Source organism: Kryptolebias marmoratus, linkage group LG1 (assembly GCF_001649575.2).
Source record: "Kryptolebias marmoratus isolate JLee-2015 linkage group LG1, ASM164957v2, whole genome shotgun sequence".
NCBI classification, from domain to species: domain Eukaryota; kingdom Metazoa; phylum Chordata; class Actinopteri; order Cyprinodontiformes; family Rivulidae; genus Kryptolebias; species Kryptolebias marmoratus.
The window spans coordinates 28,228,036-28,249,952 of NC_051430.1; the positions used below are offsets into that span (position 1 = coordinate 28,228,036).

General features: G+C 39.4%; 2 protein-coding genes across 8 annotated transcripts in view; both read right to left on the bottom strand.

The window, feature by feature from the left end:
* kremen1 (kringle containing transmembrane protein 1) overlaps positions 1 to 1,675 on the bottom strand; it is a 63,862-nt gene extending 62,187 nt beyond the window's left edge. Inside the window, exon 1 of one of the 2 annotated variants that reach the window (XM_017427900.3) lies at positions 1,301 to 1,675. In XM_017427900.3, the coding sequence (XP_017283389.1) occupies positions 1,301 to 1,382 (82 nt within the window). In that variant the 5' untranslated portion in view covers positions 1,383 to 1,675. The remainder of the gene's footprint in view (positions 1 to 1,300) is intronic. The other variant, XM_017427902.3, reaches the window with a different exon arrangement.
* Positions 1,676 to 2,485: 810 nt separating this feature from the next.
* Positions 2,486 to 21,917, bottom strand: part of susd2 (sushi domain containing 2) — a 38,809-nt gene continuing 19,377 nt past the window's right edge. Inside the window, exons 13-15 of one of the 6 annotated variants that reach the window (XR_005232968.1) lie at positions 20,245 to 20,327; positions 7,455 to 7,558; positions 2,486 to 3,733 (exon numbers count right to left, since the gene is read on the bottom strand). Coding sequence is in view for 4 of the 6 variants with exons in the window: in XM_025008471.2 (XP_024864239.1) it covers positions 20,276 to 20,327 (52 nt within the window). In the remaining 2 variants the exon portion in view is untranslated. Of the gene's footprint in view, positions 3,734 to 4,834; positions 7,559 to 15,281; positions 16,165 to 16,224; positions 20,328 to 21,917 lie in introns of those variants that run through there. The other 5 variants (XR_003039656.2, XM_025008471.2, XM_025008470.2 and 2 more) reach the window with 5 other exon arrangements.

Below are 21,917 nucleotides of genomic sequence, written 5' to 3' on the forward strand. Positions count from 1 at the left end.
GGGGGGGCAGAGGGGCAGATGCTGCGGGAGAAAAATAATTTTCCACCCCAGTTGCCATCATATTTGTAGGCTAGTTAACAATGCTGAATGTCAATAACATCTCTATCCTAACTCATCAGTTCAGGATTCAGACACTCCTTTCCTGAATTTCAAACTGGGCCAGGAAATTTCACAGTGGCAGAGATGGTTTCAAGACATCCTGATTGTCGACTAACTACTGATGTTTTTTAAACCCTGAAGCACAACTCAGTCAGTCATGAAAAGTTCCACGGCTCGGGCAAACATGACACATTTATTTATTCCTTTTTTCAAAAACCAAAGTTTGACCAGACCAAAGTTGGCTCTCGAACAAAATACTTTTTTCTTCCACTTTGGCCCCTTGTAAAAATGAGTTCACCACCTGTTCTGTAATTATACACTGTGTACCACTTTTATTGAGACTGTTTATCAAATGGATCGCAGATGTTTGGGGGGAAAATTATATAAATTTTAAAATTATGTTAAAATAAAATTCAGTATTGTGTGCGTGTGGGGAAGAAATTAGTTGCTGACAAACAGCACTTGGCTAAGTGTTGTTTTATGGAGTCTGTCTAATTCATATGCATGGACAGATAACCTAAATGCATGAAATTTAGTCTGAAAGCAAACCTTTCCCGCGACAATAAACTCTGCCCCCCTGCTGGGACCTCGTGCCCCACCTTTGCCATCCCAAGAAACAACCTCCTGAGCCAGCAACATGTGGTGCATCCTCCTCTGATATGAGAATAAGAAACATTTCTATTGGAAAAGAGCAGAAACGGAAATAAACTGGACTGTTCAGCTGCAGCTGGACAGGTAACCGCGGGTGCGCAGGATGTTGGAGAGCAGTGTGCGTAAAAGCTGCCAACTTGAATTTGAAAAGGCATAACATTTATATTTATCACGATCAGCAGAGTTTTCATTTTGTGATGGAGACTTAAAGGCAAGTTGATCAGATCCGTTTATAAATGAGCTCACTCCGTGCTTTGACTTCACCCTTTAAACATTTCAAACACACACCACATGCAGGAAACAGCTGGATGTCCTGATGAGATTCGGAGCAAATATCGGGCAACTAAAGAACTGGGTTCAGTTACAGCCACTGCAAGCTGTTGCATGTCAGATGCCGATTTAGTAACACTTTTACGCATTAGGATCCATGCGTTTTCTGATGCATTTACTACCATTAACAGTTTGTCCGACGCGCAAAAGCGTAACTTTGGTGACGCCGCCAGATTTGATCGCAATTCATCCAGACAAAAAGTAGGAAAGTTGGACTTACCGGTGTCAAAATGACTGAAAGCCGCAGAGGAAATAAAGGCAGCAAGAAGGAGCGCAGAGATGACGGTCCAGGAGGAATCCATGGTGAGAGGAAAGAGTCTGAAGTGGCTCTCAGGTGAAGGGAAGCGCAGCCTGATGCGCAGAGACGGACTGCGGCTCGGATCGGCTGTCTGGCTCTGGCTCTGCAGGAGTCCCGGCGTGAAAAAAACGAGCCTGAACTTTAAAGGCAGGTACAGCAGCTCCTGAAAGTCTGACACCACACAGACGAGAGCAGATAGTAGAAAACACGGGTCCTATTTCAAGCCCATGTGACAGGAAACAGGGGCAGAGAGGATTGAACCTGCAGCGCTGGGGAGACAGCAGAGAGAACATAGGAGGAGGAGGAGGAGGAGGAGGAGTAGGGGGTGGAGAGAGAGGAGGGGTGGAGGTGCTGGGGTGGTGCAAAGAGAAAAAAAAATCCTGCAGTAATAATCCAATAAAAAGACCAATCTCACAATTAAACTGAAACTTTAGCAGAGAATATAATTTACAAAGTCCCCCCACCCAGAAGATCAAACCTACCGTTGAGCTTTTTTGTCTTTTTTAGTTCCTGCAGAAATAAAAACAGGATCAGAGCAGGAGAATGCAATGGAAACACACATTTCTCTCTGGGGTTTTTTGTGCTGCCACAATAATTGAAAAAAAAAGAGATATGAGTTGACCCAAAAAGATCCAGTTTTGTTATCGTTGTCATTCCCAGAAACTCCGGGGCTTTTTAGAGAACTCCTTTCCTGATTGGCTTCTTTGTGTTTTTCTGTCACTGCGGAGCCCATCGCGATTCAAAATGCAACGAAGCGATCTGAATGTGGCGTACCTTGACCTTGGAGTTCAGCTTGAATGGTTTTGGATGGTTTCCTACCATCCACACAATCCATCTGATCAACCTGGGGTTGCAGTTTTGTTTGCGACCACATCCTGGGAGGTTGGCTACAGTCTCAGGAACATTATACTTTTTATAAAACTGGCAGCTGTGGTCAGAGAAACATTAAACCCTTACCTTTAACGTGGTTCTTTGGTTTGTGCTCTATTTTCAAGGTGGTGAACACAAAAAAACTACCAGGTGGCTGTTTGTCCCCTTTAAACCGGTAGTGTCCAATCCTGGTCCTGGAGGGCTACTATCCTGCATGTTTTGGATGTTTCACTGCTCTCCAGCAAGTATTCAAGTTCTGCAGAAGCCCATTAATCACTCAGTCATTCAAATCAGGTGTGTCAAAGCAGAGAAACATCTAAAACCTGCAGGACAGCGGCCCTCCAGGACCAGGATTGGACACCCCTGCTTTAAACAGACTGAAAGGCTGCTAAAAAGCTTAAGGGCACCTGTGATACTAATTAAGTTTGAAACATGACTCTAACACAAAGATTAAGTCTCCTTAAGGGATCAACAAATCTATTTATCATATTTTTGTAAAATAAAATAATCATTTTCTTTACAATTTTTGTTTTCTGTCACATATTAAAGACATGCAGAAATGTATAAGACAGTTCCTTTTGATAAGAAATGAAGCCGTTTTATTGAGCTGTAAAGAAACCAACAAATTTATCTGTATCTGTAAATAAAATGCATGGTCAGAAAAGTAAAATCAGCTCAGCAACATGTTTAAAAAGCATGAAAAAGCTCAAGGATTTGAAGGATTTGCAGCTGATTCTTGCAGAGCAGCCTCTCAGTTTCATTCAGACCGGATGGATGGATGAGAAGAGATTCTGATTAATTATTCTTCCCCTGGATTTCTTTGTGAAGAAATTATTTTTTTTTGTTCCTGCTGCTGAACAAATTAAAAAGTCACAATACATACTGATACTCCAGTGATTTTTAATTAAAAGTCACTGACATCTGCTTCAGGAACTGTTTCTCAAGCAAAGCTGAGAAACTGAGTCAACCTGTGGGAAATTAGGCTACCACGTCTAAAAAAGATGCACCACGTGCAGAGAATTACTGTAAATGTGGGAAAAGAAAAGTGTGGCAGAAAAATGAAACATTTTATCAACCAATCTGGGTGCAGATAGGACTTCATTTGGATCTGAGTTGATGGTTACGTGTTCAAAAATTACATATTTGATGAAAATCATCACTAATTGGATCACTTTTGTGGAACGAGGATTCCAGTTTTAGTGTTTTCTTTTAGTAGAAGGAGAAAAGCTAACAAACAAAATAAACTTTTTATCCATGTTTTTAATAAAGACGGGCTTTTCTTCACTGGACAGAAACAGGTGCTCAGCGTGCACGGCTGATCTCATTACTTCTCACACATTTTGCCAGACAGGAAATCTGACCTCTGTGTGAAACAGCACCCTCATGTGTTTCACACAAGCACCATCCCACGCTGCTAACAAGAGTCCGAACAAAAAGGCAGCTACTTTCCTTAAAAATAGCCGACTGAGTATGATCTCACCAATCCTGCAGAGAGAGAGAGAAAAAAAAGACAACGTTTATTTTGCCAAAACCGACGGGGTTGAAACGGGGCGCGCTGGGAAAGTAATCTGGCCTGACGTGTGCCCTTTTGAGAATTGTAAGTGCATGGCCCTGAGGTAAACTGGCTGGTAAAAGCTTTACTTGCACTGAACGACTGAGACCGTCTGAAAGAAAGACGTTTCTTATCCTGACAGTTTACCAAAGCAGTGTTTACTGGGTAGTTACATGATAACAGCTGAGATGTCTAACATTGTCAGGATCTTCACCGCTGCCTGACAGCCTTCTGGCAGTCTGGCTATGCATCAAATAGGATTTAAAAGATTATGAGTTACAAACTTTAGGAAATTTGTGGGGGATTTTTGTAAATCTTTTGTCCAACTTTTAGCAATTATGTTATTGGTTAAAGCCTCTGCATCTATTCTGCAGACGTAGAGCACATGATTTACCATACTAAAGATATAAATCTAGTTTTTAAATTCTAACTAACCTGTACCTAGTAAGTAAAAGTAAAAATTTATTTGCATAGCACATTTCAGCAGCAAGGCATTCAAAGTGCTTTACATCATAAAAACATCAGTAAACATCAGTATTACAATCATCAAAAAAAAAAAATCATAAAAATGATAATCATAAGGTCAATATGTAATAAAATATTTTGTTCAGAGCAGCTTTACACCTGACTACTAATCAAAGCTCTAAACAGGTGAGTTTTCAACCTTGATTTAAAGGAATTTAGCATTTCGGCTGTTTTGCAGTTTGTTCCAGATTGATGGTGCATAGAAACTGAAAGCTGCTTCTCCATGTTTGGTTCTGGTTCTGGGGATACAAAGTAGACTAGAACCAGAAGACCTGAGTGTTCTGGAGGGTTGATCCGACGATAATAAGTCTTTAATGTGTTGTGGTGCTAAACCGTTCAGTGATTTATAAACTAACAGAAGTATTTTAAAGTCTATTCTTTGAGCTTTAAGGAGCCAGTGTAGGGACTTTAAAACCGGGGTGATGTGCTCTACTTTTCTGATCTTAGTGAGAACACGAGCAGCAGCATTTTGGATCTGCTGTAGCTGTCTGATTGATTTTTTTGGCAGACCTGTGAAGACACTGTTGCAGTAATCGAGACGACTAAAGATGAACGCGTGCATCATTTTCTCTAGGTCTTGTTGTGACATTCTGGAGATGTTCTTCAGGTGGTACCTAGTTTAAATCGACTCAGCTTCAGATTGACACGACACGCTTTTGTTTCTTCTACATAATTAGGTCTAAACAATGTAATAATCAGAAAAACAGGAAGGGGAAAAGGAAAGATTTTACTTCAACAAATAGTAGAAATGCATAACATCCCAATAAGTACTGGGTTCGTACTAGTACTTGCTAAGTAAGTACCTGGTACATAACAGGTTGTATTATTTATTGCTACCCATCAAATTAATATAACTCGTATTTTGTGTCTCAAAGAGCAATTTGTCTGTAAGAAAAGTCTAATTTTTGGCTAAAATTGCCCTCAGTTTTTTGTGACAGTGACTGAATGTGTTTATGGATTCATCCTCACAGAAACAGAGCAGACTGAATATAAACTACTGAGTGAATCAGAATTTGGAGTCCTATCTGTTTCTTTTGTCTTCTTCTGTGTTTCTCTGTCTCTCTCTTTCTCTGTGTGTGTGTGTGTGTGTGAGCATGAGAGACCACACTCCACTTGTCTGAACACGCTGCCTGGCCACATTCCTTGTGGTCTGCTGGAGTTAACGTAATTCTCGTCTGTTGTTTTTTTTTTTCCTTCCTTCCAGATAAACCTTGGCACTTCAACGCATCACATTCCTCCTTTGACAAGTTTTCTTTAGGTGAAACAATTATATGCAAATTTACTTTTTGCCTTTTCACTCCATGCTCGCCTTCAGTGTCGTACAGCGCGGTGGCCGGAGGCCGGAGGTCAGAGGTCGCGGTGAGACTGATCCACTGTGTCAGAAAACACCTCGGCGTCCACCACGGGACGTTCTGCGGAGCCGACTTAAAGGCTGGCCCAGAAGCTTTGAATTCACAAAATCAGCAGCCAAGAAGATGTCATGTCCTCGTTAAATAAATAAACAGATTGTAGCTTTAAATTTCACAGCCATGTTTCTTTCCTTTTTGTTTCTTTCATTTCTCCTTTCAGATCTTTGCTCTTGGTGTTTAGTAGACCAGTGTTGGATTGTTTAACACATTTATTTTACTCTATAAATGCTAATAATCTCGTTATAAAAAAGGAGGCAGCACTTTCATTATTCCATGTTTTTGTCACTTATATTTTTATATTTCTTAGGTACAATAGAGTACTTTTTCATACTTGTGGCCTACATATCTTTGTGTTTTTTTTTGTTAAAGGTGCTTTAAAACATGCTAGTATTGGAGGTTTTGGTGACCCAGACCTGTGCAAAAATACTTGGAAATAAAAGTTTCTAAATCTGACTTATTTTGATCTTATTTTACTCCATTGGTAATTCATCCCATGTGTGTATTTAAAGCATTTAAAAAAAGACCTCACTGTCAACACTGCATGGTTTTTGTTTGTCTTTTTAAATAGGTGACTTGTAAAAAAGTAAATGAACTAGTGTGAAAACATCTGCAAATCAGTTCGACTGTTTTAAAGTCAGACAAAATCAAAACTGAGGAAAGACGTGGGTAATTTTGGACTTTCTGCTGAAGTCGTGTTTGACAATAAAAACACATTTAAATAAAATCCTTGATGGATTGCATGTCTCCTGCTGCCTTTTATGCCTGAGTTTTAAACCAAAATCATCTTCTGATGAGAAAATACAGAACTAAGCCATATTTTGCTAAAACTTGAAAAGAACATTATGTGGAATCTTGTGCAATGTCACGAGATGTTACCACTTTCAACCACATCATATTTCAGCTGAGTATCTGTAAAACTGACTGAGTTTTAGCCGTTTTGGTGCTGGTTAAGGTCACTTAGCTGTGAATCGGGATCACTTGTTGTGCAGAAATGCCACAGGTGTTGCACAGCTTTGTGATGTTTTATGTACACAACAGTTACTCGCTGTACAAAAGAAACAGAATTGCCAGCGATAAGAATCAACACAAGCTAGAACATAATTATTTTTAAATCTGATAAGTTGCTCTGTGGGTTGTTCAAAACCACAAAACTCATTGATGTTGGAGGAAAAAAAAATCAACAGTTGTGCAAAAAAATATCAAGAACAGCCATTCTCATAAAGATTATTTTCTCTTTAACTTCAAATTCATGTTCCAGTAGCGACACATGATACTTATGAGGCTAAATTTAATAAGAAGGGGAAATGTTTCTTCCACTCTTAAAATAAAAGACATTTCTCAGCTCTTTTTTTGGACTGTTTCTGGCAGCAACGTGACAAGAAGAATGATGATTTTCGTCTCAGTTTTTGCCATCAGTACTGACTCAGTGTGAGCTGCCGGGATCATTTTCTCCAGTGCCAAAATAATCACTTGTCTCGTTACATTAATTAAAAACAAAACCCGTTGACGCAGAGGCTCTTGTGTCTTCTCCTGCGGGGGGACACAGTGAGTCAAAGCGATTACTCAGCCAAAGCATCTGGTTGTTGTTTGAAGTCCGTGTGACTCCTCCCACATGGCCACATCAGTGTCTATATGATCCAGATCATTAGTGGTTTCAGACACAATACCCTTCACTGTGTTGCTCTGTGACCCCGGCGAAGCACTGCCACATTCTGCTCACCTTGACGAATCACTGCCTCTGGCCCCGTTTTGTCCCCTAACAGCCACCATCTTCTCCCGGCTCTCATCTGCTCCACACACACCTGTGCGGGCCCCTGAGCTTACCTGTGTTCAAAGCAGAGATAAAAGCTGACGCTTCCACCCAGCCACCTGCGTTTAACCAGCAGCCTCTGAAGCTCCACGACCCCCTCCTCCTCCTCCTCCTCCTCCTCCTCCTCCTTCCACTGACACACACAGAAGTCATCCATCTTTCTCAGCCTCCCAGGTCTCTAATTAGGCACCGGGTGGGTGACACCCCCAGGAATGTTTATTGTAACAGCGTTCGGCTTTATCTCCCTCAGAAGAGAAAAAAGGAAGAGGATCGTTGAACAGATGGAGAAAGAGAGAGGAAGCAGAGTCAGAGCTAATTTCTTATGATTGATTATGATTTATAATAAGAAGAGACAAATCAATTAATAAGATGTTCTTTTAAAATCAACTTATCCTAAGAAGTGACAGAGTTGTGTCCATATAAATGATGTTTTTTGTCATCTCAAACAATACTGTGGGATCTTACAACTTGTGTTAGAGCTCAGAAAATGTGACTCTCAGCTACTATCGTATCAAATTTTAGCTGAATATCTGTAAAACTAACTGTGGGTTTTGTTGAATTTGGTTAACTCCAAAAGTCATACAACCAGTGGTTACTTTAAGAGTTCTCATTCAAATCTGTCCAGTGGGTCATGGGATATTTTGCTAACAGACATAAAGCTGACTCTAATAGCTAATGCAAAAGTTTTAAACAATAATATTGTGCAACATTTAACACTTGGAGTATATATTGTGAATTCATGTCAGCTACTAACACACCAAAATATAGCTAAATATCTGTAAAATAGAGTTATGGCCATTTTTTACGATCAATTTATGATTTGCTGTGGTGGCCATCTTGATATGGCTTGACTCCAAAAGTGAATTAATTGGAGATAAATGTAAATGTCATAGATTTAAAAAGCTTGTGACGCAGCATAAATAAACTTACAAAAAGCAACTGAAACACAAAGGGAGCAAAAGGCAAAAACAGAAAATAAAACACTTGGGCGCAACAAAAGGTCTGAAACCGGGAGTACAGGTAGTAGGAGGGTGATTACTGAATGGAAAACAGGTGAGTTGATTACAGATTACAGGCAGGTGTGAGAGGAGCTGAAACAAGGGCTGCTGGCAAAATGACAGAGGGACAAAAATAAGTGACCAAAAATAACCAAATAGAACAAAAAAGAAAGGAACAAATAAACTATAAACACATTAACAAACCTCCAAAACAAACAGAAAACCCCAAGATCATGACAAGATGATCTCATAAGGTGATGAAATGCACAGAAAGGCACAAATTAAAGAAAAGAAAAACAACATCAACTGTTTGAGTAAGATGTGGTGCCACAAAAATAGCTTTGGTCAAGCCTCTACACTTTAGTTTTAATTTATTGCCCTTCTGTAGAAACCGTTTATTTTCTTAAGAAAATAATCCTTTGAGGAGTCCTTCAGGACAGGGGTGATGTCATGACCAAACGTTTGGACATTTGCGTTGGTTTGTTTGTCCAGCCTCCCCCCCTTCAGAGACACGGAGGACAACCTCAGCCGCCCGTCAGCGAGCGCCGGGCGTTCTCGTTGCTCTCGGCTTGTTCATCAGCCTCAAAGGTTTAAACCAACCCAAAAAAAAAAGAACCCAAACCACAGCCTGGTCCCTGTGGAAGTCATCAGTTCTATTTGAGAAAATCCTGTAAAAGTGACAGATTCTTTTTTTTTTCTGGCTGAAGGTGAGGCAGAAGTTCTCAGGAAGGTCTTCCATGAAACAAAAAACAGTCACTTCTTATATATATGATATATATATCATATCTTCATAAATTGTTTTCAAATGTTTTTAAAGCTGGTATGAAGCATTAAATTGATCATAAACACAATCTATAAAAACATTGGCCAATAGTTTCTCATTTACAGCAGAATTATACCGTTATTATGGACACATTAGACTCATATTTTATCTCCCTTTAGCTGTTTTCCACCTCATAAAAGAAATGTTGCTGCTCAGTTATTAAATGCTTTTTTTTTTGGAGAGGTCTTTAAAGTGTGAGGTGGGTCTCCCTGAGGGGCTCTAAACTGTTCAACGGAGGTGAGGTAATAATATATCGCAGTTATTATCAAAAGATAAATGAAATATTTGTAGAGTTCAACAGTATAGATGCATAAATCAAGGTGGAGTTTGATTTTTTTTCTCTATCCATTCGTCCACTTTCTTTACCTGTTTAGTGTAGATTTGCAGGGAGCTGGAGCCTTTTTTGGAGTGTTTGATGGGCGAGAGGCGAGGTTCACCCTGGACAGATCACATCCATCCCAGCATCACATCGATTAACCCAACATGCATGTTTTTTGATCTGTGGGAGTGTCAGGATTTAGGTTTTCTGTGTTTTTGTATTCAGTTTATTGCATTTATATGTCTTCATGTTTCAGTTTGTTTGTTTTATTCAGTCATCTTTGTCAGTCTGTTCTTAGTTCGGTTCTTGTTGTTTCCTGTCATTATTCACCTCTCCTCAGTTGTTTTCCACCTGCTCCTCGTTATCACTCACCTGTGCCCACTTCACCTTCACCTGTCTTTAAAACCCGGTCATCTCCTCCATTTCCTCACTGGTCTACTCTCCCTGATGTCTAGTTCTGCTCATCTCTCGCCCATGTCCGTTCAGTCTTTGTTTTTGGTTTTCTTTTCTTTTAAAATAAATTAGTTTCCTTTTTCATCATGAGTCTGCGCTCTGGGTTCGCCTCCTTTTCCCCACATCATGACAGGGAGGAGATCTAAATACTCAAAGAAAACTCTCACATGTACAGTAAAAACATGCAAACTCTACAAAAAAATGTGGACAAATCAGAACTTAATACATACCTTTGGAAACAGCATTTGTGTTTTCAGTGTAGTCTGGTTTTGTCAGCTGTTTGTGGTTACATTGCTACGTGCAAATGTGATTAAAAAAGAAATCAGGTTGACTTCAGAAGTCAATCAGCTGTTGGGGATGTACATTCAATGATTACTTTGATAATTTCATTAAAATCTGCCCAGTGGTTCATGAAGTATTTTGTCAACAGGCAGACAAACGGACACAGAGACAGACAAAACGTGATCGCTGGTCTTTCATGGCGCCGAATGATAGCAACCACAGGGCCCGTCTTACGTTTGAAGATGTTTTTTTCCACAAACGCATCAAAGTCAAAATTGAAATCCAGCAGATTAGCAGCTATTACCACCATAATGTCCCCAGTGCCAGCCTGTGGGACTCATCCTGAGGTGGATCTTTGTTGTGGTCCCATGACGAATCACGGCGCGGTAAAATGAAAATCTACAACATCTCACATCTGGGTATGACAGACACTTGATGGAACCAAACTATCCGAGTGCACTCTTTCCATCTGCAAGTGGTGAGTTTTCATGGAGTCTTCAAAGGATTACACAAAGTAGTCGCTATGCTCAGTCACCCTCAATTCAAGTGCTCTTTTTTTAACACAAACAACTCCAAGAGTTGAGGTTTTTTTTTTTGGAGTACACTGAGCTTGTTTTTTAACACTCTGCCTATTTTTCCACGTCAAGCTCGACAACCTCACAAACATCCTGTGATCAATTCCTCTTTTCATTTTATCCACTCGAGGGACGCAGCGAGAGAACCACAATCCGCCGTGCATATAACGTAAACTGCTGATGAGAAACACACTCGCCCTGCCAGGCCATAGGGAGACACTGTTTACACGGGTTCAATACAAAGGAGATGACCGAAGTCTTGACGTCATTTTTAATGCCAGCAGCTAATCACTCTGCGGCCGAGCGAAAGCTCAAACACGGTTCTACGGTCTCACAAATCTACAAGAAAACCATCCACGGACTCGGCTTCAAGCCACAGAATCCAATGACAAATGGATACGTGCCAGTTCATGTTCCACATTATAAATAAGTCTATCCTTCCCTCGGCCCTTTGGCACATCTCACTGCAGCTCCAACTTGATTAAAAACTAAATTAATCACGAGCATCTGCACCCTTTGTGTGATCTTCCTAAACTTCCCTCACAAAGCAGGATGAATCCTCTGCAACTCGGAGTGAAACTGAAGAAAACGAAGGTGGACATTTTCACTTTCAGGCCTCGAGGGCCGCTGTCCTGGGAGTTTTAGGTTTTTCTGCTGATTGACTGTCTTGCTGAGGTTTAGATATGTTTAGTTTCATGATTTTACTTAGATTATCCTATATTTCATTTAGCTTATATATGATTGACGTTTTTACTTTTGTAAATCTATATCTATTCTATTTCATTTAGATTATTTTAGCTACTATTTTGACTGTCTCAGCTCATGCTTAGGTATGTCTGGTTTTGTGATTTTATTTAGATTATCCTATATTTCATTTAGATTATACATGATTGATGTGTTTTTTTCTTTTTTTGTGTTTCATTCTGTATTTACTGTATTGGATTCTGTTTTTATTTCTGTTGTAAAGCACTTTGGATCACCTTGTTGCTGAAAAGTGCTATATAAATAAATCTCACTTAACTTCACTTCACTGATTCAAACAGTTTAATTACCTCCTCACCAAATCATCAAGTTCTCCAGGAGCATGGCAACAAGTCATCCATTTAAACCACGTGTTTTAAAGCAAGAACACATCTAAAACATGCAGGAGAGAGTTTGACACCTGTGAGGCTAACATGAGATTATCAGTTTAAATGTTTAAACATCAACCTGTTCCCTAATAAAAGTAGTAAGTCTCTGTCACACATCAGTCCTTCACTTTTCATTTTTAAAACTCGTCTGAAAACTTATTTTTACTCATCAGCCTTCAACCTAACTGAGACTTGACTTTACTTGTTTAACTGCATCGTTTTATTGAGTTTGGAGTTGAGTTTAATTCATTATTGTGCATTTAAGCCTCCTCACTTTATTTTTATGCTTCTTTTATTTCATTTATAACTGATGTTCTTCACTTTGTTTCAGCTGCGGCTGGTGTTAAAGCACTATATAAATAAAGTTGATGTTGATGATCAGTCAAAACATGAGGAAAACATGAAAAGTTGAGCTTATTTTTCAGGTTTAATCAAAATAACTTCATACTGCCCGTAATTCTGACATAAAGTCGGACACATTTTTAGTTTTAATACAGAATGCTGCACTTAAAGTCTGGGTAAAGCAAACGTAAATACTTTGTGTGTCAGTAAATAGTTTATCTAAAAAGAGTAAAGGACTAAAACAGTTGTATGATCAGGATCTTTCCATTTTAAGGACAGGTCTTCACTGTGCAGAAAGACCCTACGATGTTAATAGGCTGACAGTAACCAGATTTATATACACAAAAGAGTTTATATAAAAACATTTACATATCTGATTGTTAAAACATCTAAAACCAACATTTAATCTGGTGGTTTTACCTTTTTTTTTCCTGACACTGTCCTAAAATAAATGGAGATTTTCTCTCCTAAAGTCCACAGCATCATGGCTGCTTCATAGTCAAACATTGCAGAAGGCCAACCATTAAACTTACATTAATGTGTTAAATTTTAACTGTCACCAAACGTCCCATAAAGGTTTGTTTCTTAAAACCATAGCTCACTATCCTGCCTTCATTATGAAGCTTTATCTTCCCTGGCAGATGTTCGGAGGGTCTGAACATCAGGACACGCCCACCTTTAAAGTGTAATATGCAAAACTGAGCAAAGTAGGTAGCTTAGTTTAAAATATGTGATTTCTTTCTGTTATTTAAACAAGTCTTGTTTGTGGTAAAACAAACCGTCTTCAGCTGGCAGTCTCAGTGCAGAGAACGCTGAACTTGGCAATAATTTTAATGATTATTTTTTAGCCGAGTGGTTACTAACAGACTTGCATGTGATGTGGAAATCCTAAAATGCTAAATGTTTTCTGCTTTGTCATACACAGCTTTCAGCATCCAGGTGATGCCAACATGGGTGCCAGATTTCCAGCTGCACCAAAACGAGACTTCAGAGAGAACCGTGCAGTTTGTCTGCGTTATCATTTCCAATCTGTCTTATGTAACATCGTTTTTTTTACACAGATTTAAGCACTGCTGCAGTGGACGCTCCTCTGTAAAACCTCTGTAAATTAAATAAATCTGCTAAAACGCCATCTATTCATTTTCTGGACCCACTTTGTCCTGTTCAGGGTTGCAGGGAGGCCTGGAGTTTATTTTGCTTTCAGGTGAGACCATGATTTTCTCTTAGGGTGTGAGAGGTCACCAAATGTTGCAAGCTCGTCGGGCTGCAACATAAAATGGAGACTGAACACAACCTGAGTGGGTCAATATTTTATGATTAAAAGCAGCCATCTAAAGGAAAAAATCTCACAACAAACTATCACAAGCAGGCAGCTCCTGTGAGGATTCAGTGAGTGCATGCAGGTCACCGGTCCATCACTGAGACACAAAACAACCAACCAGGCACTGAACACATTCACAGTTTTGGACCACTAATGCTTAATAGAAGTACAGGCATTTTGAATGTTGATCACAGTTCTGTATCAAAATCACTTCAGCTCAGATGCAAATCTCATCACAAGGAACGAAAAGCGATGAAACCCTTCTTCCTGCATGAAATATAATTACTCAGACGGTGTTATCGGATTCGTCTCCCCTCAGTCGACACAGACCTGAGCGAGGACAGAGACGTGAATACTTATGAGATCTTTGACCTTGTGTGTTCAGACCCACTGGGTAAGAAAACAAACAATGAATCACGGCAGCAAGAATTCATAATGAGACAAAGAGAAAAATAGGAGGACCTTCGACGAGCAGGTATCGGCACACACGCACATCAAGCGAGCTCGTCTAGACGGTAAACAAAATGTGCCTCTGGGCTGAAGAATGTGGGCAAACTAGATAGGAAAATGAGCGGAGAACAGATGCGAACATATGGATAAAGAACTGAAAATTATGGATTTAAATCAATTAACATAGCAGCACGGCAGATTGAGCAGTGAAGACTATATATAACACTATACAATCCAGGAAACTAACATTAGGATAGTCCTTATTGAAACACAAATGTTTGTAAATGTGAAAAATGATGCAGACAAGTCCGGACACGTATCAGCTGATTTGGTTTCATTCAAACTGTATATGTTTTCTGCTGCAGCACATAAAACGATCCCTGAGTCAAACTCCACGTACGCAGAGAAACAGTTTTAATTCTTCTTTTATCGTATCTGTGCATCGTGTAACTGAGCGTGATAAGGAGAAAGAAAAGCCAAGCGTGAAGGAATACGCGCCGTTTGAAGTCGTCTTTCTTCTCGGTTTTGGCTGTGGCGTAACGCTGCTGGTTAAAGCAGATCATTAAGCGTAATGGTTGCAGAGGATTGCAGAGCTTTATCTTTAATGGCGAGAACAAAGTTAGGAGATGATCTGGGGGGATTCTGGAGCTGGATTTGATGGGAATTCCCGAGCCTGCTGGAACAGTTTAGGCTGAAACAGTTTGATCTGTGATAACAGACAGGTGCTATCATAAATCTAAAAGGCAGGGAATTACTGACTCCGCTTTACGTACTGAGACTTAAGGTATGTGGGGATAAACTTATATCTTGACTGATTATATGCAGAGACTCCTTGAACAGATGCCAGGTTTTAATCCGGCTGTGACACGTCAGAATGACTAACTTTCAAATATTGAGGGGAAAAAAAACAATATTTCATATTTTCCCCAAGAGCCTGAAAACAACCTTGTTGTAGAAGTTATAGAAAGGTTGTGGTTTCCATATATAACTAAAAATACAGCAAATTACAATATAATAATATGCATGTTCAAGTCCCTCCAAAAATCATAAACAACAAAACCAGTTCTTTTGTTTTTGTTGTAGACTAAAAGCATCTGAGTTTGACGCCAAAAGATAAATTTGAGACAAGAGATTAGAATTTCAGATTTTTTTTCCCAGGCATTTACATCTAGATCTGCTGCACAACTTAGAAGATAACATTGTTTTTAAAGAATGTCACATTTCTAAGAGAACAAAACATCAAAAAGACTTGAAAAACATTGAAGTGGAATATATTTAATATTTAGCTGCAGATCCATGACGTATATAAAAGCTGCATCTACTCTTCAATCAGGTGAAGGTTTTCTGAAACTTTATTCTGCTTTCACTGCAGCTTGTGACAAGTGTTGGTTGTTTTTCACTTATTTCTTTAATCTTATCTCCTCCTCCTTCACAGATAAAACGCAGTTCAGTGTTAAAAGACAGTCGGATCATTCTTGGGATTGTGTTTTTTCAAGTAGTTACAAATAATTAAATAAAAATAAAACAATAGATTAACACCTCTCTTATTTAGAACATTTATATTTCTATAAAATGTTGGAAAGAGATTAACATAATTCATAATAAAAAGAAACTTTGTCCCACAAACAGAAGACAAGTTGGTCAAAAGGAAGTTTTCCCAATTCTGAACGTGTCTTAATACATATTAAAATGATTTCCTCTAATCTACTGCAAATCTGTCCATCTATGCAGGAATATCTGCATTTTGCTTCATGATGTGGAGCCTATGCTATGCAGATTTTTTTTTTAATTGTCTAAAATGTGACAGAAAGGTTATGGTTTCCAAGTAAATCGAGGACCACACAGCAGAAAACCACGTGGTTGAGAATAGGATCAAATCAAAGCCGATAAAAACAAATCCCAGTAGTTGCAGGATGTCTTTTTGAACCTGAGAGGAAAGATGAACAGAAAGAAATGAATCTCGTCGCAGCAGAGATGAGCTCGTATCTGTTAGAGCAGAATTTATTCACAGGGAAACAAACACATCAGAGTTCAGCTTCTTTGCATGGGAAAATATGTCAAGCTGCACATCTTTATTCATGGGAGCAGTTTATCTGTATATAAAAAAAATATACTTTGAAAATAGTAGGCAGTTATTTCAGCTGGGAAGCCGGAGCAGAATATTTGTGGATTATCGCCACTAAAATGATTTCTACGGATGAGAATGGAGCTTTGAAAATATTTCCCCTGCAGGCAAACAAAAAGGCAAACGCCAACTTTTTAAAATTTTCTTCTCCCACTTTTCTTTTGTCAGAGCCTTCCACCGCTTTGCATCTGAATCCCTCCAAATCAGGAAATCACTTCCACCGAGTTCTTGTGTTTACAAAAAACACGAGTTTCCAAGAGGCTGCAATGAATTTATATTTGGTACATCTTCTCCTGGCAGTGGGCCCTTTCACAAGCTTTCCACAGTTTCCACAGTGATTGATTTGCGTTTTAATGGCTTCCTGTGTTGGGCATGGCACATCTGCAGGGGTGGATTGGCCATGTTGGGTCTGTTTTGCGCTCCTCTGCGGTGTAGTAAAGTGAAGTATCTGCCTTTTCTGTGGCCTCGGAGAGTGACGCTCTCCATTATAAAAAGAACCAACTCCAATGAAAAATGAACCCCGGGTCCTGACGGGGCGTTGGTCGCTCGGTGGATTACAGCGCCTCGAGGGATGTAGCCAAGCCTCTGATGTTAACGGCTAAAAACAGAGAACAAAAGCAGCTGGCCTCCGAGTGATAAACTTATACTGAGGGTTGATGTCAAGAGGGTAGTTTCACTTCTGAGTCTCCGCAGCTGCTGCTGAGGTTCAGCTTTGGATGGAATTTAGTGAAGCACAGAATGATTCGGTCCGCTTTAAATGCCAACAGTCACAGCTTTGGTAAAACGAGTGTCACTGTTTAAGATCTTAAAAACCTAATCTCGTGATCATTAATCAAGAAGCTTCAAAGTCACCGATCTGCAGCCTTATATTACATAATAAGTCACGATTAAACACAGTTTAGGAAGTTAATACTGGATTAATTTAAAACCTCTAGCATTCCTTAAAAGTACATATTGCCTGACACTTTTCCTAAAGTTTTAAACTAAGATCATGTTATGTTCAGAAGGGAGGAGTCTTAGCTTGAAAACCACAGGTGTCATGCAATAGCGCTTAAGGTGCACGTTGTGAATGACTCTCAGCGACTACTACTCCAAATTCTACCTCAAAATCTATAAAAGTTGACTTTAATCAGTTGTAGAGGTACATATCAAATGATTACACTCTGAAAGTTTATTTAAAATCTGCCCAGATAACCATCATCACCCACCTTTAACCTTTCTGTGGTGGGCAATAATTAACTTTAATACAGGTGGCAGCTGAAATATTGAACAGTTTACTTATCTTGGACAAGTTTGGGCTATTTCTTTTAACGGTTAAACAGATTCATGATCCAAATGTGATCCCAAATGTTGCATCCACCACCAGAAACATGGTAGAACATGGAGGGGCCAACAAAAAAAAAAGGGAAAGAACACGCTCATGTTCTTAGCAGCAATGGATGAGGATTGTTTTTTATGGCAAAAAGAAGTATTCTTTCACAACACCCAGCCAAGTGAAGAAGATTTTCCAGGATGTAGTCACAGCAAATACAGAGGCTCCAACACAAGGTGCAAACCGTTTACAAATCTCTTCAAAAAGAGCCAGACAAGCTGATGACAGATTAAACTGATGACAGGAAAAAAAAACTACGGAGAAGACTTGGAAGGGCTCAGGATCCTATAAGATACAACCTCATCAATCAGAAAGTGTTGAGACGGTACGACGGCACGAGCATCTACAGTTTCCAGTGGAACAGAGTCACTAAATCCTGAAGCATCATGAGGATAAACTGTTCAAATGCAGTAAAGTTGAGGACAGTGCTTTAAAATACTAATAAAACAAAAAAAATCCCAAACTATGAACTGATAAAATACAAAACTAAGAGCTGGTGAAGCATCACAGGTCTTATTCATGACTTCAGTCCTTTGAAAAGGTTGTGATGTTATGATTGATCAGCAGGCGTGTTTAGACATTTATGTATGCCTTTGGACTGTTTTATAATGCATTACAAGTTCTTAAGAAGCTGTTTAAAATTAATTTAACCTGTTATATAAAAAATGTATTACTCGGGTTCGAATTGTAAAAGGAAAATGTAAAAATTAACTGCAGCATTAGGATAATACTTCAGTTTTAACTACATTAGGATTAGCTTACTTTGCTAGAATCTTCTCCCCAGTATTAAATGATACATTACCAACGACAGAACATTTGTTTCTGCAAACATGTTAATCCCAAAAACAATCTATTCCAACCTACGCCTTGAAATTAGGAGTTAACATCAGAAGATGCTGCTTAAGCACGAGATATCAGGAGGTAAGGGACAAAGCACACCTGTAAAGCTGACATGAAACATAAAAGCACATCCAAAACAAAAACCTCAGCCAAAAGACACTTTAGAAGTCTTTCTTCATAAGCCAGGGATGTAAGGCAGATCTGAGATATGGGAAAAGTCCCACGTGAAAGCAACAGCCTTCCACAGAGCGCATTAGCTTCTACTTGTGTTTGAATATGATTGAACTAATTACGCCGGGTTGTTGAGATGTTAAGCGAGCGTAAACATTCGGAGGTTAGAGCAGGCCCCCGCAGAGATGAAAAAAAAAACCTTCTACTTTCATCCAAACGTAATTTATCAGCATCTGACTCTGCAAACAGACACAGCAGCTTGCTCCACTGCCTTCCTGGTAAGCACTTGACTGACAGATGAAAGTAGGAAAATTAGCACTCAGTTTGGAGATTAGATGGCGAGTGAGTCAGATATTAACACACGGGGGGATTTATCTGTCCTTTGTGAGGGTGTCTGTTTCATTACCTGGAAACAGCTCCAGATTGTCCATTTGCACTTTTAATGCCGGGAAGAATGAATAATGTGATTTCTGTAATTTCAAAAAAAAAAAAAAAAAAATGGGGTTGCTGATTTATGACACTGCAGAATAGCTGGTGCATGCAGGAGCTAGTAACGAGCACAGCATTGCACAACAGCACGTTGGGAAACGCAGCTCACATGTTTCCAAAACTTCAAAAGCCCTCCATGTGCAGCAGGCCAGGTTATTTCAATTAGTTTTCAACGAGAACCGCTCCTTTTTCACAAGCTGGACCCCCACCTGTCACTCCCAGAGAATCTGTCACTGTGGTGCCTTTTACCCCTCCAAGGGCTTTGTTTTGGAGATGGAGAAGTGAGACAGGTTTAAAGCAGAAGACAGGGCTGCAAGGTAATGTGTGATGATGGTCTGTCTGATGGTGCATGCCGCTATGAACTGTCCTCAGCTCATAGTAATATATAACACATTACATTTATAGACACTTTCCCTCAGTCAATATTTGTATACAAACATGAAACAGTACAGAGCTTTAACAAAGTGTTGATATGGTGCAAAAAAAGTGACCTTTCCGTAACACTGGAGGATTGTTTTCTGGCTCAGTCACTCAGCGAAACCCTTCATTTGACTGAAGGATACAAGCCCACACAAACGCTGTTTGTGAGTTCAAAATATTTCAACCGAGAAATGATCAGGTTCACGTCACATTCGACATGAACACATCTGGTCCTGCTTTAAACTAAAAAGGGTGAAAGGAGTGTTGACTGTAATGATGATATCTGCATGTAGCGTTTATACGGTTTTCTTTCTGGTCAAGATCGGACGGTTGGCCATGCAAATCTGTGATGTAAAACTTGACTTCAGTTCAGTTCCTTCAGTTGTCACCTCATGCACCATTTGCCACAATCTGGAGGCTCTCCAGACAAAACAAGAAGACAAACATGGAGGCCAAACAAAATGCTGAAAACCTAATGCCTGATGTTCCTCTGATAACGAGTCAAAAGGAGAAATACATCCAAATGCACAAAATAACTTGCCAATTTCAAATAGTTCAACTCAAAGCATATTTGTTGGAGAAGGTCATACCAATGCTCCAGAATCCAAGATGACTGAGGGTTTAACGAGTCTGAATTTGGGTCACCATCTCAAGTGGCTCCATCTTTCTCACTCTGAAAAACACATAAAAGAAAAGATGAGGCAACTTCAAAAAATAAGAGCTAAAACTTATAAAGCCTAAAAGAATAAGGCATTATCATGTTCACCTGTAACAACACTTCTGGAGTTAAAGCCAAAACTAATAAATGAATAAATGAGGAAATGAAAGCTTGTTTAAACATCAAAAAGGTTATCCTGAACGGTGTCAAATGATGCAGTCTGAAAGAGTTTTGTTTCAGTAGTTTTCCAGATATATTGACATGCCATCCCGAAATGCAGGTACGCACTCAATGTAAACAAAACTCTGCTGAATCTGCTGAAACAATGTGGAAATTTGAGCGCCACGTGACTGACTTAAGTCTGTAACAAACATGGCTCAAATTTGGACTACTACAAACTACAAAAGGGTCATGGCATAACAGCACCTCGATCAAAACAAAGAGTAAGAAATTTTATCCAAGGAAAGACATCAGCAATGACCTTAGAAAAGCAATCAAGCTGCTCATCATGTCAAGGTTGGAGAGGTGTGAGGACCCAAAAGGGCGGACTCAAACAAAGGAAACTTTAAAAACAAAAACTACTGAGGTGATGATGAAACACTTGAACAAACAAAAAGGACCATGGGAGGACAAACAAGCCAAACCGGGTGGAAAAGGATGGAGGGAGGAGTGGTGACAAGTGGTTGCAGCTGGGCTGGCAGCAAATGAGGGACAGGTGAGTAATGAGGAGCAGGACTGACTGAGGGGAAACATGGTAAATGACACAAACAAAAGTAAACAAGGAAATATCCAAATGAAAACGCAAAGAAAAAAACATGACAAAATACAAAAATGAACTCAATCTACAAAATAAAACAAAAGACATGACAAGACAATCGGGAAATGGTTAAAGGTCATTCCTAAATTCATCCTCCTGCAATAAGAAATATCCCTCAACTTCACTGGCGTGGACATTCATCTCAGCAAGATCACCCGAGGGCAGACTGTGCAATGCTCAGAAAAACTGCTAAAAAGCCACGAGCTCCATCTCAGACTCTACAGGCCTCAGTTAGCAGGTTAAAGGTTAAAAGGTCATGACAGGACACTTAAAAAAAGATGTTTCAACAGTAAATCAAAGTGTTCTGCAGACAAACACTGGGACACCTGTCTGACAGGTGAATCCGGGCTGGTCCTACAACAGAATGATGATTTTAACCTCATAAAATGAATGAAAAATAATCAAAAAACGCTGCAACAGCTCAGTCAAAGTCCAAACATTAACAACCAGTCACTGTTAATTACACAATCACTGATTTACTTGGCTGTTAATGTGGCTAAATGGTCGAATATTATCAAAATTGTACATCTGAGTTTGGTAATTATTTTAAGCCCTAATAAAGAAAAGATTATTTTAATTATGTCATCTTGATATAGAAACGAAAAAGCAGTGTACTAACTGTTTTACCGAGAGTATATTCATAATTATAAAAACAAAAACAAGCATTATTTTACAACAAAGTCTCTGTCCTGGACCGACTGGAAAGATTTTAGGAAGCATCAAAACATTATTAACACGTGAGTTGACATGAGGATCACCAAACTACGAACCCATCATCTTTAATTCCC